Consider the following 13,558-nt stretch of genomic DNA (forward strand, 5'->3'; position numbering starts at 1 on the left):
GCTCGTGACGGAGCCCCCGGCCCCGCCCCAGGCCTCCGCCTCTCGCTTCCCTCCTCCCCCTGGCTCGGCCGAGCTCCGATCGGCGGGCTCCATGGGGAAAGCGGCCGCTCTGTGCCGAGGCGGTGGCTGTGGCGGCCGCTCCCGCGGGCTCTCGTCGTTCTTCACCGTTGTCCCCTGCCTGTCCTGCCAAACGGCGGCGCCGAGCATGAGCGCTTCCACGCCCGGCTCCGAGCCGGAGCCCAAGCCTCAGCACCAGGCGGTGCCCCAGCCCAAACGGGATCTGGTGTCAGAACAGGTGTCGGAGCCAGTTTCTGAGCCGGTGCCAGGATCGGAGCCTGAGTCCAGGAAGATGTCTGAGCCAAGGCCAGGGTTCAAACAGGAATTGGAACTGCTGCAGGGTTTGGGGACCGGGTCAGGGCCCCGGGAAGAGTTGGGCTCAAGCCTGGGGGCTGGGCCCTTCACCAAGGCCTCATCCGAGCAGGTGCTGGCGCTGGGGCCAGTAGTGGGGAGCGTGCCCTTGACCAAATTCGAGTCCGGGTCGTTGCTGGCATCAAAGACCCCGCGACCAGGGCAGGTGAAGACACATCTTGGGGCTCCAGTGCCAGGGAGTGGCACGCCCTCCGCTCTCCCGATGGTTTCACTTCCTCTGGACAGCTTGAAGGGCTGGCTTCTCAAGTGGACCAACTACCTGAAGGGCTACCAGCGCCGCTGGTTCGTGCTCAGCAACGGCCTCCTGTCTTACTACAGGTATGGAAGTGTCAGGGTGGGTTGGCTGAGTTTGGAGGGTGGTGATGCTGCAGCCATGGTGACAGAGGGCATCCAGAGTTGGAGGGCACTGCCACTGGCCTAGGGATGTTTGGGAACTCGCACTCCAGCAGGAGAAATAATGCCTCTGGCCAACCTTCAAGGGCTGGGACCCTGACCTCAGGCAGGGGAGCCCCTGTGGACATGACCTCTGGCAAGCTTGGGTCTAGGGAGTGAGCAGTGACGTTGGAGTGAGGGAGTGATTTGGGACCTCGGGACCCCTCTGGTCCTGGTAGTTGTGGGACCTGGGGCAGCCAGCCAGAGTCAGCCCCAAAGTCCTTGATTCAGGAGCTTTCTGGTTCAGGAGCTAAGATCACTGTATTAGGGACTGAGGGGGACAGTAACCTTGTTCAGTCCTTGGGACCCACTCATGGGAAGGGCTCCTGCTCCCTCCTCAGTTGGTCAGACTATTTCCCACTTTTCCTGGTGCCTGCTGGTTGCTGGGCCTTGGCCTGGGGGCACAGCAGGCTCACAGATGCATCAGACATGGCTTCTGCCCTTCAGGAGCCCATCTTGTCATTCAGCGGAGAACCAGGAAGCATCCCACTGTGGCATTTCTTATTCTAGAAGCAGTGTGGGATTCAATAGTGAAGTCCAGTGGTGAGGTAGCTAACACTGTGTTCCACTGAAATGGATTGAAAGGGGGAAAGATCCTGAAGGCTGTCTAGGTATGTTTCCTGGGGATGGTTGGTTTAAACTTTGAGATCTCTGATCACTCTATACTATCAATTCTCAAACCTGAGTGAGCACTGGAATTCCCTGAAGGGCTTATTGAAACATCAAGTGCTCAGCCCCCCTGCTGAGTTTCTGCTGCAGTGGGTGTAGGAGGGGCCTGAGATTCAGCTTTTCTAACAAGTTCCCAGGTGATGCTGCTCTGGACCACAGTTTGAGAAGCACAGCTCCATTGTCATTGCAAACAGGAGGGCCCTGCCATTCTGTTTGCTGAAGCTCGGGTCACTTTGCTCACTTCACTCGGCTGGGCAGTATCTCTTCAGGTCAACCACCAGAGCATTTATATGGTCCTTCCTTGCCTTTTTGGAGCACAGCTTCTAGAGGATAGTTGAATCTGTGATGCCACTGAGAACTTGGGAGCTCCACTGAACTTAAGTGATGGTTCCCACTCAAAGTGGGGATCACTGCCTTTAATTCCTGGCAGGGGAGAAAGCTGACCTGTGTTTCTATAAATTTATTTATTTAGTTTTTGTGTTGGGTCTTCATTGCTGCACGCAGGCTTTCCCCAGTTGTGGCGAGCGGGGGCTACTCTTTGTTGCAGTGTGCGGGCTTCTCACTGTGGTGGCTTCACTTGTTTCGGAGCACAGGCTCTAGACGCGAGGGCTTTAGTAGCTGCAGCACAAGGGCTCAGTAGTTGTGGCTCGCAGACTCTAGAGCACAGGCTCAGTAGTTGTGGCACACGGGCTTAGTTGCTCCGCGGCTTGTGGGATCTTCCCGGACCAGGGCTCGAACCGGTGTCGCCTGCATTGGCAGGTGGATTCCTAACCACTGCACCACCAGGGAAGCCCTGACCTGTGTTTCTAATGTGTTCATCTCATGTGGTGGTGTTGGTGCCCCTTGGCCCACTTGGCTGCACCATACAGATCACAGGACAGAGTGTTCTTAGAATTTGGCAACTGAGCAAAAAGAGATCCTTTTCCAAATGGTGTTTTTATCCCACTTCCCATACTCCGTCAGGTGTGTAAACATTTCACCAAGGCATACAATGATGGGGATCATCAGTGATTTGCTATAAATAAGTGTCACTCTGTCTCATAGGCAAGGGACATAACACATAGGGCATGTTGACTGTGGACCACACTCTCTGTTTTATGTTATGTTCGTTTATTTCATCCTTGAAATCACACTGTGAGGTGGGTTCCAGGATTGTACAAATGAGGAGTTCTGAGGTTTGCCAGAGGGATGTGGCTTGTCCAAAGTCACTGGGCAGGGTAGGCAGTAGAGAGAGATTCTGACCTAGGCCCTTTGCACTCCAAAGTCTGTGCCTGTCCCAGATGTGTGTCCTAATGCCTATTCATCCTTGAGTTCAGCATTTCTGAGTTATCTGCATTTTACCAGGTACTACTAGGGGTCAGTAGTTGAGGTCAAGGTAATGTTTATGAGTCTAGGGTCCCACAGTGGCAGGAAGACCTAGTTCTAGTGGAAGTAAAATCTGACCTTATGTATTTTTGTTTTATTTTAATTGGAAGAGCAAAAAAGTCCCTCTTTTTTTCTTAAGATAACTATGTATAGACAGTTAGCATTTCAAGATTATCTCAAAAGTACAGATTCTCTGGGTAATTAAGAAAAATTCTTCTTGCTTGCTGATAAGGTTGTGGGGACAAATACTGGTTTTGTGGGGAGAAGGGGGTGGGGACAAGTTTTCTTGTTGTGTGCTTTCACAGTCCAGCTCTGTAGTTTCATTTGTGGACATTTCTAGATTCCAAGGTGGGCAGAATTGTTGCTCGACTCACTTGGGTAGGATGAATGATCCCTGACATTTGTACAGCCGTCTCCCTCCTTTAGCCCCACGTGAGGCCGGCCACGAAGATGTCTTCATTCCCATTTTAGAGGAAGGGAAACTGAGGCCGAAGGAGCAAACTTTAATGGTGTATCCTGAGGCACCCAGCTTGTGGGCTGGGCCTCCAGTGCCACAGGAGATGAGTCAGTCTCCAAGTGCAGAAAAGACCCTTCCGAGTTGGAGCTGGAATCACCACTTCTCCCTGCACTCCAGTTCTGCCTTCTGGAAGACGGCTTTGGTCTGCTCTTCCTCGGGCCTCGCAGCACTTCAGATGTTTGACACCGCTCTCCTGTCCCTGCTTCTGGTCTGAATCCTGCCTTCCAGACCAAGCCTGGCTGTCCTGCCTGCTGGGCTCAAGGACTGAGCCCCCTTTGGGCCTGCTGCTCCCAGTTCTGACAGCACAGGTTATCCAGGGGTCCATTTGCACCCAGCGCCGGGCATGGGTCACCTCCTCCAACCTGCCCCAGACCCCCAGTTCTCAGTAGTTCTCCAAGTGTGTGTGCTTGGAATAGAGGCAAATTCAGGTGCTCGGAGCTGCAAACAGAACGAGAGAACTTTTATTCATGATCTCCTTTCCTTAGGGGTCAGGTAAAGTCAGCTTAGTCCTGGGATGACAGCTGGGGAAGGAATCAGAGCTGCTTCTCTTGCTAGCTTCCTTTTTGGAAAGACCACTCTTTAATTTTTTTCTTTTAATTAAGTGAAGCCTGGTGTTTGGAGAAAATGAGGGCACGTGTCTTGTCCTCCCTCCCTGATCCCATCTTCTAGCCTTCCCCCCTCCAAGATAACCATCATCCCAAATCCTGGTCACCGTCCACTTTCTTTTCTTTTTATTTAGTTTTATCTAACCTATATGCAATTTTAAAAAAACAACACATTGTTCAGTTCAACCATTTGAAACTTTATTAAAAAGCATATTGTACAGCATACGATTTGGGGGGACTAATTTTGACTGCTTTATAACAGCCCAGGACGTGAGCGCAGTGTTTTACTTATTCATGCTCCTCTTGATGGGTGACTACAAAAATGCTTGTACACGTGCAGGCGTTCCTCTTGGGTGAAGTCACTGGGTTGTGGAGAATGTGAACGCCAAACTCCTTTCCAAAGCAGTTGTGTCAATTTATAGTCCCACTGGCAAGAAATAAAGAGATTTTTGTGGATCTCTATCCTTTGCAGAACTTGGTATTGTCAGCATTGATTTTGCCAATTAAATGGTTATTGCACTGTAGTCTTGAGCTGCATTTCAATCCCCATTATTTTTACTTTGATAGAAAATCAGTGGGGGTTTGGATTAGAATTTCTCCATTAAGTATCGCTTCCTCGAGTGCTTCTGCCCTAGGTTTTGCTGGAAAAGCTCATTCAATTGCTCAAGTTTATTCTAAGGGAGAAAGTACATAGTGCCAACAGCTGGGCTTAGTAAATTTATATTATCAAGAATAAAAAGATGCTCTTTGTAAATACTGTCACATATAGAAAGTATTTCTGGGAGGTCTGGGTAATTGTTGGTAGGTTTTTACTTCTTTCCAACAATGTGCTAGGAATATAAATACAGGAGACCAGGTTCTTATTTCATTGCCTGGCACTCTTAATCCCATATCTATCTGAATATTCAAATACCAATAAGGGGAATATGGTTTTGCGGGAATATGGTCTTTTTTCTTTCTTTTTTGGTTGTTAGTTCCCATTAAAAAAATTTCATCTCCCAGGGAACATGGAAGAATTCATAAATGATGCAGAATTTTCAAAGGTATTAGCCTCAGCAAGTCCTTACGGAAAGAGTGTTTCAAACATAAGTTTTATCCACATTAATGACAAGATTGATTTGATTAAACAGAATTCTGTTTTGTTGTATACAAGTTGCCTGTTTGGCGACATTATAAATGACATCTATTTCCCAGGAAATGATTTCAAACAAAATATGAAACAAAAATGTTTTGTTTTGGGCTTCCTTGGTGGCGCAGTGTTTGAGAGTCCGCCTGCCGATGCAGGGAACACGGGTTCGTGCCCCGGTCCGGGAGGATCCCACATGCCGCGGAGTGGCTGGGTCCGTGAGCCATGGCTGCTGAGCCTGCCCGTCCGTAGGCTGTGCTCTGCAACGGGAGAGGCCACAACAGTGAAGGCCCACATACCGCAAAAAAAAAAAAAAAAAAAAAAAAAAAAAAAAAAATGTTTTGTTCTAATTTATTATTGTTCAGACTGATGTATGGGTAGGAATGGCAAAGCCAGTTAGCAAGGAAGGGCTCAAAGAAGTTAGTCTGGGTCTATAAGAAAGAAGGCTACAGTCAAGTGAAAGTAAGTTTTGAAAGTCCTCTGGCTGAGGAAGCCCACTGAACATATGGTGAGCTGGGCCCACTTTGGGGTGGTGGCCAAGATATCTTTGCCTCTAGGATGGATCAAGTACTCCTTCCTCCAGTGGGGCCAACTCTCAAAGGCAAACTCTCATGGAGACAGTATTTTTTTTTTAAATAAAGTTTTATTGGAACACAATCATGCCCATTCATTTTGTCTGTGGCTGCTTTTTTTTTTGGCCGCACAGCTTGTGGGATCTTAGTTCCTTGACCAGGTATTGAACCTGGACCCCCAGCAGTGAAAGCACAGCATCTTAACCAGTGGACCACCAGGGAGTATTTTTTTTTTTTTTTTTTTGTGGTACGCGGGCCTCTCACTGTTGTGGCCTCTCCCGTTGCGGAACACAGGCTCCGGACGCGCAGGCTCAGCGGCCATGGCTCACGGGCCTAGCCGCTCCACGGCATGTGGGATCCTCCAGGACCAGGGCATGAACCCGTGTCCCCTGCATCGGCAGGCAGACTCTCAACCACTGCACCACCAGGGAAGCCCACCAGGGGTTTTTTTTTTTTTTTTTTCTTTTTGCGGTATGTGGGCCTCTCACTGTTGTGGCCTCTCCCGTTGCGGAGCACAGGCTCCGGATGCGCAGGCCCAGCGGCCATGGCTCACGGGCCCAGCCGCTCCGCGGCATATGGGATCCTCCCAGACCGGGGCACGAACCCGTATCCCCTGCATCGGCAGGCGGACTCTTAACCACTGCGCCACCAGGGAGGCCCCAGGGGGTATTTTTAATATCAGTTTAGGTGATGCTTGAAGGATGGAGATGGAAAAGACTATCCAGTTGCAAAATGTCCCTGAAAACATGAAGTTGAAGGTGCAAGTCTTCAGGTTAAGCCACTGGGGTTTCCACCTCAGAAGGTGGCCTTATTATATTGGATTCAGCTTTAATTTGAAACATCATCCAGTGTTTCATACTATGAGGCCAGGTAGGAGGCTGAAAAGGAATGCCCAAGTTGATAATGTGTAAACATTGGTTTGAAGTCCGTTTCTTTAACGTTTAACACAAGGGTGTTGCAAAGAGCCTGTGAGTGGACTGGCAGAGTGTTTTGGAGAAGCACAGTGCATTCTTAGCAAGGTCTAGTGACAAGAATTATGATTTTCCCCCACAACCCACTCCTCTTCCTGACCTTCTTCTTTCTATGAATAGCTGAAAACCTCTGAGTCATGCTTGCTGCCTCCTACCTGCCTCACCCCACATCAGGTGGAACTGCTGAGCCCTGCCTGTCTCCTTCCTTTCATCTATCCTTCCTCCCCATTCCTAGCGCCACATCCTGGCTCAGGTCTGCCTTCTGCTGAGCTGGTGCCCCAGTCTCCAGCTGTTGCCCTGGACAGGGTCCCTGGTGTGGTGCCACCTCCCGCCCTGAGGGCCCTGGATTTGCCTGTCTTCTCCAGGCATCTCTTTCAACAGTTCCATCCCCTGTGTTAGCAGTCCCCCACTTTGGGTTTTTCCCATTTGAAATATCCACAGTAGCCCGAGACTGACCTAAGGACCACATCTTCCTCCTTTGGGAGTTTACAGGGTTTGTGTAGGGGCATCTCTGCAGACAGCTTTGTGCCAAAGGGACACCGTGGCCAAGTTTGGCATCTTCTTCGTGTTCTACATGAAGCCTAGCACGGTGCTTTGCCACTGATATGACCTCAGTAGCTTGGTTAGTTTGAATGGATGAGTGAGTGAATGAATGAGAATTGCCTGAAATTTTATGGGGTTTCAGAACGCAAGTATGTTAGTGCCAAACTCGGACTTTTCTTAATTTGTTTTCAATTTTGAAAACTTGTTTGCTGAAATAAGATTGGGAAGATGAATTGGAGGTTGCCGGCTTAGCCAGGGGTGCTGGAAAAGTGATAGTTATGAAATGCAGATTACTTGGATATGTTATGTTGACAGATTTCAATGTGTTGAAATAGGCTCCTCCGTGAACCAACAACCTTGTATCTGTGGTCCTCATTTGTATTTCCATAGGGTTACAAGGGTTTGTGCATGTTGTCTCTGTGTCCCTAGGATGATTTGTCACTTCATAAAGTGTGGCAGTGACTGGATGAGTGGGGTGTAAAGATAAAGCTTTTAAAAGGGCTTTTCACAATCCCAGAGCTCTTTAAACTAGTTTCATGTGCACCCGACAGTTTGCTTTGCATGTGTTATATGTGCAGGACCCTGTGGGAGGCAGGCAGTGTGTCAGAGGTGAGGCCTCTGCCCTAAAATGTTAGAGCTAACTGTATAACAGGCCCTCACAAACATGGGGTTCTCTGTGGTGTCAGAGCAATTTCCAGTTCACGCTTGTGGTGAGGAGTGCAGCCTCTTCCTTATTGTCCTATTAAATGGGGGAAGAAGTGGGAACTCGTGGGCAGCACCAACCTGCTGACTCAGCTGGTGCTAAGGCACCCACCCACCTCACATCGGGGAGACTCCTTGCTGGGGTGCCATGTTGGGGTCTCCAAGACTAACCCAGATTCAGTGACCCACTGGGAGGACTCCCAGCACTCGGCTCGAGGTGTGCTCGCAGCCTGCTTTATTACAGTGAAGGGAAGCAAAGCACAAGCAGAAAGGGAAGAGGGGCATGGGATGAAATCTGGGGAAACGAGGCACAGGCTTCCAGGGCTTCTTTCCCAGTGGAGTCATGCAGGACATGCTAATTCCTCCAGCAGCTGGTTGTGACACACGTGTGAAAGGTTGCCAAGCAGGGATGTTTGGTAGAGACTCAGTGCTCAGGGATTTTATTGGGGGTCTGGTCATGTGGGTACCCTCTGCCTGGCACGGTCCCAGAGTCCAGGCTCCCAGAAGGAAAGCAAGTGTGCAGCATGGACCACACATTGTCTGCACGAGCAGTTTGGGTGTAGTCAGTCACGCTTACCGGTTAGGGGAACCCCGAGGTGTTGCAGGAGCTCGCCAAATCCAGACTCTTAGGGCCAGCTTTGGATGCAGGCCTTTCAAAGGATGAGCAGTCTCCGGCTCACCTCCTTCCTCCCTGTGGACTTCAGTGATGTCAGTCAGGTCAAGACCGGTGCTCGCTCTGGTTCAAGGAGAGCAAGTGCTTACGCTTGGCTCTGCATGGAGAGGGGCTTCTTGTTTCCTGCCAGGCTTGCAGGGCGTCTCACACAACTCGTGGTCCGCTGCTCTGTGTGCTGAGGGCCTTCTCTTTGGGGCCTCCGCCCACGTGGTTGGCCCTTGATTGCTTCTCAGGCACTTTTCTGACCTAGACCTCCCCTGAGGCCCTTTGGTGGCTCAGGTTTGCAAGTGACAAGGGTACACTCGCCACATAGACCTCCTTCCTCGGCAGGACCTTCCCTTTTGTGCCTTCGGTGGAGTGTCTGGTGTGCGTTTTTCAGCTCCTGCTGACCCTTTTACCTTCTTCAGGGAGGGTCTGTTATTCTAAGACTGGGGCCGGCGAGCAGTCTAGAACATTGTGACAGCAAGCGTACAGCAGCTTTGGTTGTATCAGTCATTGAGGGCCAACAATGTACAAGGCAGCGTGGGAGACAAGCACAGGTACTGTCATCAGCCCACTGGGTGGAGGAGGGAGGCCTGCATCCATCTTGTTCCGTCAGTAAGAGCCAGCGGGTTCAGGCGCAGTGCCGTGGGGCCTCCCAGGGGCTGGGTATTCAAGCCTGCGGCTTTTAAACCGCCTGTAGTCTTCTGGGATGCAGTTGGCAAATGATGTCAATAAAGAAAGACAGGCCTGTGAAAAGGATGTGAGGTTCCTTAAACCAAAATCAATATCTCCTTATCGCAGGGGGAAAGAGATAAGGGGGAAATGGGCCTGTTTCCTGGAGGACTATTCTGGATACTGACACGTGGAGAGGAGGAGATGGTAGAAATCACCCCTGAACTAATTTGAAATTGGCAGCTTCATGTGTGGTGAGTCACGTGCCAGGTGTCACCACACAGATGTGGGCTTAGGAGGCTCATCACACACACGAAGCAAACTGTCAGTGAGTTTTAGGGTCATGCTGGGTGCTGTATGCTTTTCTTCTTTTACGAACGACTCTTTCCCACGTCCGTTTCCGTTTTTAAGTGTTCTCGGAGTCTTGATCACTTAGCTTCACTCCTCTCAGCACCTCGTCATGTGCTCAGCCACAGCTCTGCACCTCAAATGCTGATTTAACAATCTCGACTCACACCATTTGATCTGCATTGCTGGGCCGTTGCCTAAACCAAGAAGAGGGCAGGTGGCATTGCTGTGCTTGCATTGGAACCTGCCAGATTGTGTGGTCCTTTGAAGCAGCAGTAGGTGCTGTCTTCCTAAAGTATAAATTATAGTTTGTGGCTTCCCTGGGCTCACCACTCACTGCCCTTCCCAGTTGGGTCCCCCCACCCTCCTTCCTCTAGCCTTGACTCTTCTTCTGCCCAACTCGCCTTATTCCCCCTCTGCAAACCACGTGCCTTTCACTCTCTCCTCCAGATCCCTGCACCTGCCACCCCCTGCAGCAAGGAGAACCCTCCTCATTGCTGCAGACATCCTAGCCGAGCAGTCTAATTCCAGGTCATCTCAGCCTGGACCTGCCTGGATTCCCCTGTTGTGAGCTGGGCTGGAAGAACCATCCTTCCTCTGATGCCCCTTTGTGTGTTGTGTCATTTGGCCGTGTACCCCTGGTAGCTGGATGTTGGTTTGTCTCCTCCCCACCAGAGCATGGGGCTGTGTCTTCCCACTGTAGTGTCCCCTGAGGGGCTGGGCATAGCACCTTGTACTTGTAGATTCTCAAATTTCAGTGAAGTTTTTTTTTCCCATAGAAGATACTTTGTAATTTTAATCCTTCTGCATGTTATAAAGACCATGAACATGCAGCCTGGACTATAGCAGTAGCTCAGGGGGAGTCACTGAATTGCCAGGAAATGGAGTGACCACGGCGGGCTACACATGGCCCAGCTTTTCAGCTCCTTTTCTGAGGCTTATCCTGATGTGATGACATTGAGAGCTCACTGTTTTCATTTACCTTTAAAACTCTGTGTTATAAAGAATTTAAAACCTATATAAGAGTAGCCAATAGTATAATGAACCCCCGTATACCCATTATCCAGTTTCAACAATTATTAACTTCCTGGCCAATCTTGCTTCATCTCAGTGCCCCCACCCCACACCATTTTGAAGTAAACCGCAAATATCACACATCACCTGTAAATATTTCAGTATGTATCTCTAAAGGATGAGGATTTAAAAAAACATATCCACAACACTGTTGTTACAACTAAAACAAATTAGCAATAATTCCTTGTTATCATCAAATATTCAGTTAGTGTTCAAAGTTTCAATGGTCTCAAATGTCATAAATTTTACAAAAATGTTTTATTTTATATTGGAGTACAGTTGATTAACAATGTTGTGTTAGTTTCAGGTGTACAGCAGTGATTCAGTTATACATATACAAGTATCTATTCTTTTTCAGATTCTTTTCCCATTTAGGTTATTACAGAATACTGAGCAGAATTCCCTGTGCTTACAGTAGGTCCTTGTTGGTTATCTATTTTAGATATAATAGTGTGTACAGTACATGTCAATCTCAAACTCCCAATCTATCCCTCCCTCCACCATAAATGGTTTTTTGATACATTTGTTTGTATCAGGACCTAAATAAGGTCTACCTATAGAATGTCCCACAGTCTAGGTTTTGCTGATTGCATCCTCCTGGTGTAGGTTAACATGTTCCTGTGTCCTCTGTAGTTCCTTAATTTGGTAGATAGATCTAGAAACTTGATCAGGTGGTTATGTGTTCTTCCATCAGGAGCTCATAATGTCTGGTGACTTCTAGGTCTATGACATTAGCAGGTGGTAACAATCAGTCTTAGATTAACCTAATTCTATCATTCTTCCTCATTTATTAGAAGGAATACTTCTATAAAGAGAAACTTACCCTCATCTACTACTCATTGGTTACTCAGGGATACAGTTCACACAGGAAAGGCAGGATAAATGCCATGTAGCCCTTAATGAGGCTTGTATTATCCTGCCTTAAATTTGCTTAGTAGGGGGGTGTCTTCAGTTGGCTCTGGAGTCCTCTGGAAAGGACCCTGATGGTATTGATAGCTTCCCATGTCCCGCTTGAAAAGATGTTCTAGGCTCTTCTTGAACTTGTCTTGGCTCAGCCCTGGAGTCAGCCATTTCTGACTATACTCTGACTGGGAGGCTGGCTGGTGCTAGGATGAAGCATATGGAAACAGGATTTGGCCTTGACACCAGCCTACTTTGACTTGCAGGAATCTTTGAAAAGAGGGGAGACAGAGGTATGAAACCTCGCTGTTCTATTTGTCACATGTCCTCATGAGCTGGGCAGAGGCTGTCCTATCTATATTTAAGGTCTTTGGTTCATCAAAGAAAAATTCAATGCATGAGATGAAAATGGTGATGGAGACTATACCCTGTATTTTTTCTCTGTTCTATCTTAGACTCTAATAATGACCACATTTGAACAGTGCTTAATTGTGCATAAGGTGCTTATGCATGTGTCATCCCACTTGATGACAACCCAGGGAGAAAGGTAGTTATTATGTCCTGATGACAATTGAGAAAGCCAGGGTTTGTCCCACTGCAGTGGCATCGCTTAGTGGGTGGCCTAGCTGAGATCTGAATCCAGCACTTTCTGGAGTTCCACACCACCGGAGTCTGTCCTCTTAGTGTCAGAAGCTCTGACTGTCTTTCCACCCAAACAAGCCATCCCTCCAGCTCTCCCTGGGGTAGGTATGTCCCTGGTCCACTTGGAGACCTGTGAGTGGGCAGCCTCCTTCAAGAAGGGATGGTTGGGGGGCCTTTGCCCCCTCTTGATTCCCCACCTGTTACCTTCATTCAGGGGATACCCTGTCTGGCTCACCTGTCTTCAGGATTGGGCCCTGCATGTGACCACACAGCAGGAATGCTGGCTCTGGAGGCCTCATGAAAAGCTAGTCTCGTCCCATTGTGATCAGGTACTTGCTAAACAGTGAAACTGTTGGCAAGGACAGCTGCCCCTGTGCACTAGGCTTATCAGTTATCTATTGCTGCATAAATTGGAGGCTTAAAACAACAACAATGGTTTTATTATCGTTCACAGTTTCTCTCAGTTGGGAATTCAGAAAGGGCTTGGCTGTACAGTTCTGGCTTGGGCCCTCTCATGGGGCTGCAGTCAGCTGGTGGCTGGGGTCGGAATGGCAGGTTCTGGAGCATCTGGAGGCTGGCTGGACACCTCTCTCAATCCATAGAGTCTCAGGGCTTCTCCCTGTGCTCTGTCCACATGGCTGGTTTGGGCTTCCTTACTGCATGGTGACTTCAGAGCAGCCAGACTGCTTCCCTGGAGGCTGGCTTGCCTCAGAGGGAGCATCCCAAGGAAACAGGGCAGACATGCACAGACCAGACCTGATCCAGAGACTACATTTTCAGCAGTACCACTTTGATCACTAGACCCACAATTGAGGTCAAAGTGGCTTCCTAGTAATTTTTACCCTTCAAATCAATAACATGGGACGTATTGAGCCCAGGAATTAAGTCTACAATTGTCTTGATTTCTTAGGCTTTTTGACAAGTAGCAAAAGCTTTCCAGAGCAACTAGAGCGATGTGTGTGTGTGTCTAAAAAAGGCTTTCTTGTGAGACCACAGAATGGTTTTACAAAGCCTGTCTGGCAGTTTGCACACTTTTCTCATTTCTGATGTCTGCTTTACTTCTTATTTTCCTCCCTGTAGTCCAGTCTGTTCTGTTTTTTTGCTCCTTGGGCCATGTGGCAGAAGGTGGCTGCTGCCTACAGCTCCTGAGTTCATGAGTTACAGGTATAACCATCAATACAGTAGAAGCTGTCAAACTACCTTAATCCAATTTCTATGAAGGAAAACTGGATTGGTTCCATTTTGGCCAAGTTTAATCAGCTGGAGTCTGGGAACAGGTCTGGGTCAAAAATGACTGCTCAGGCCACCTGGGAGTGGGGCTGGGGCAAAGTTCCAA

At 48.8% G+C, this 13,558-nt stretch overlaps 1 protein-coding gene across 5 annotated transcripts in view; it reads left to right on the forward strand.

The window, feature by feature from the left end:
- OSBP2 (oxysterol binding protein 2) overlaps nucleotides 1-13,558 on the forward strand; it is a 173,934-nt gene that overhangs the window by 13,352 nt on the left and 147,024 nt on the right. For 3 of the 5 annotated variants that reach the window (XM_060118529.1, XM_060118530.1, XM_060118531.1), the window contains exon 1: nucleotides 91-747. The exons of the other annotated variants lie outside the window; for them this stretch is intronic. In XM_060118529.1, coding sequence (XP_059974512.1) covers nucleotides 92-747 — 656 coding nt within the window. In that variant the 5' untranslated portion in view covers nucleotide 91. Of the gene's footprint in view, nucleotides 1-90; nucleotides 748-13,558 lie in introns of those variants that run through there. 5 annotated transcript variants of the gene reach the window in all.

This window comes from Mesoplodon densirostris, chromosome 15 (genome assembly GCF_025265405.1).
Source record: "Mesoplodon densirostris isolate mMesDen1 chromosome 15, mMesDen1 primary haplotype, whole genome shotgun sequence".
In the NCBI taxonomy this organism is placed as follows: domain Eukaryota; kingdom Metazoa; phylum Chordata; class Mammalia; order Artiodactyla; family Ziphiidae; genus Mesoplodon; species Mesoplodon densirostris.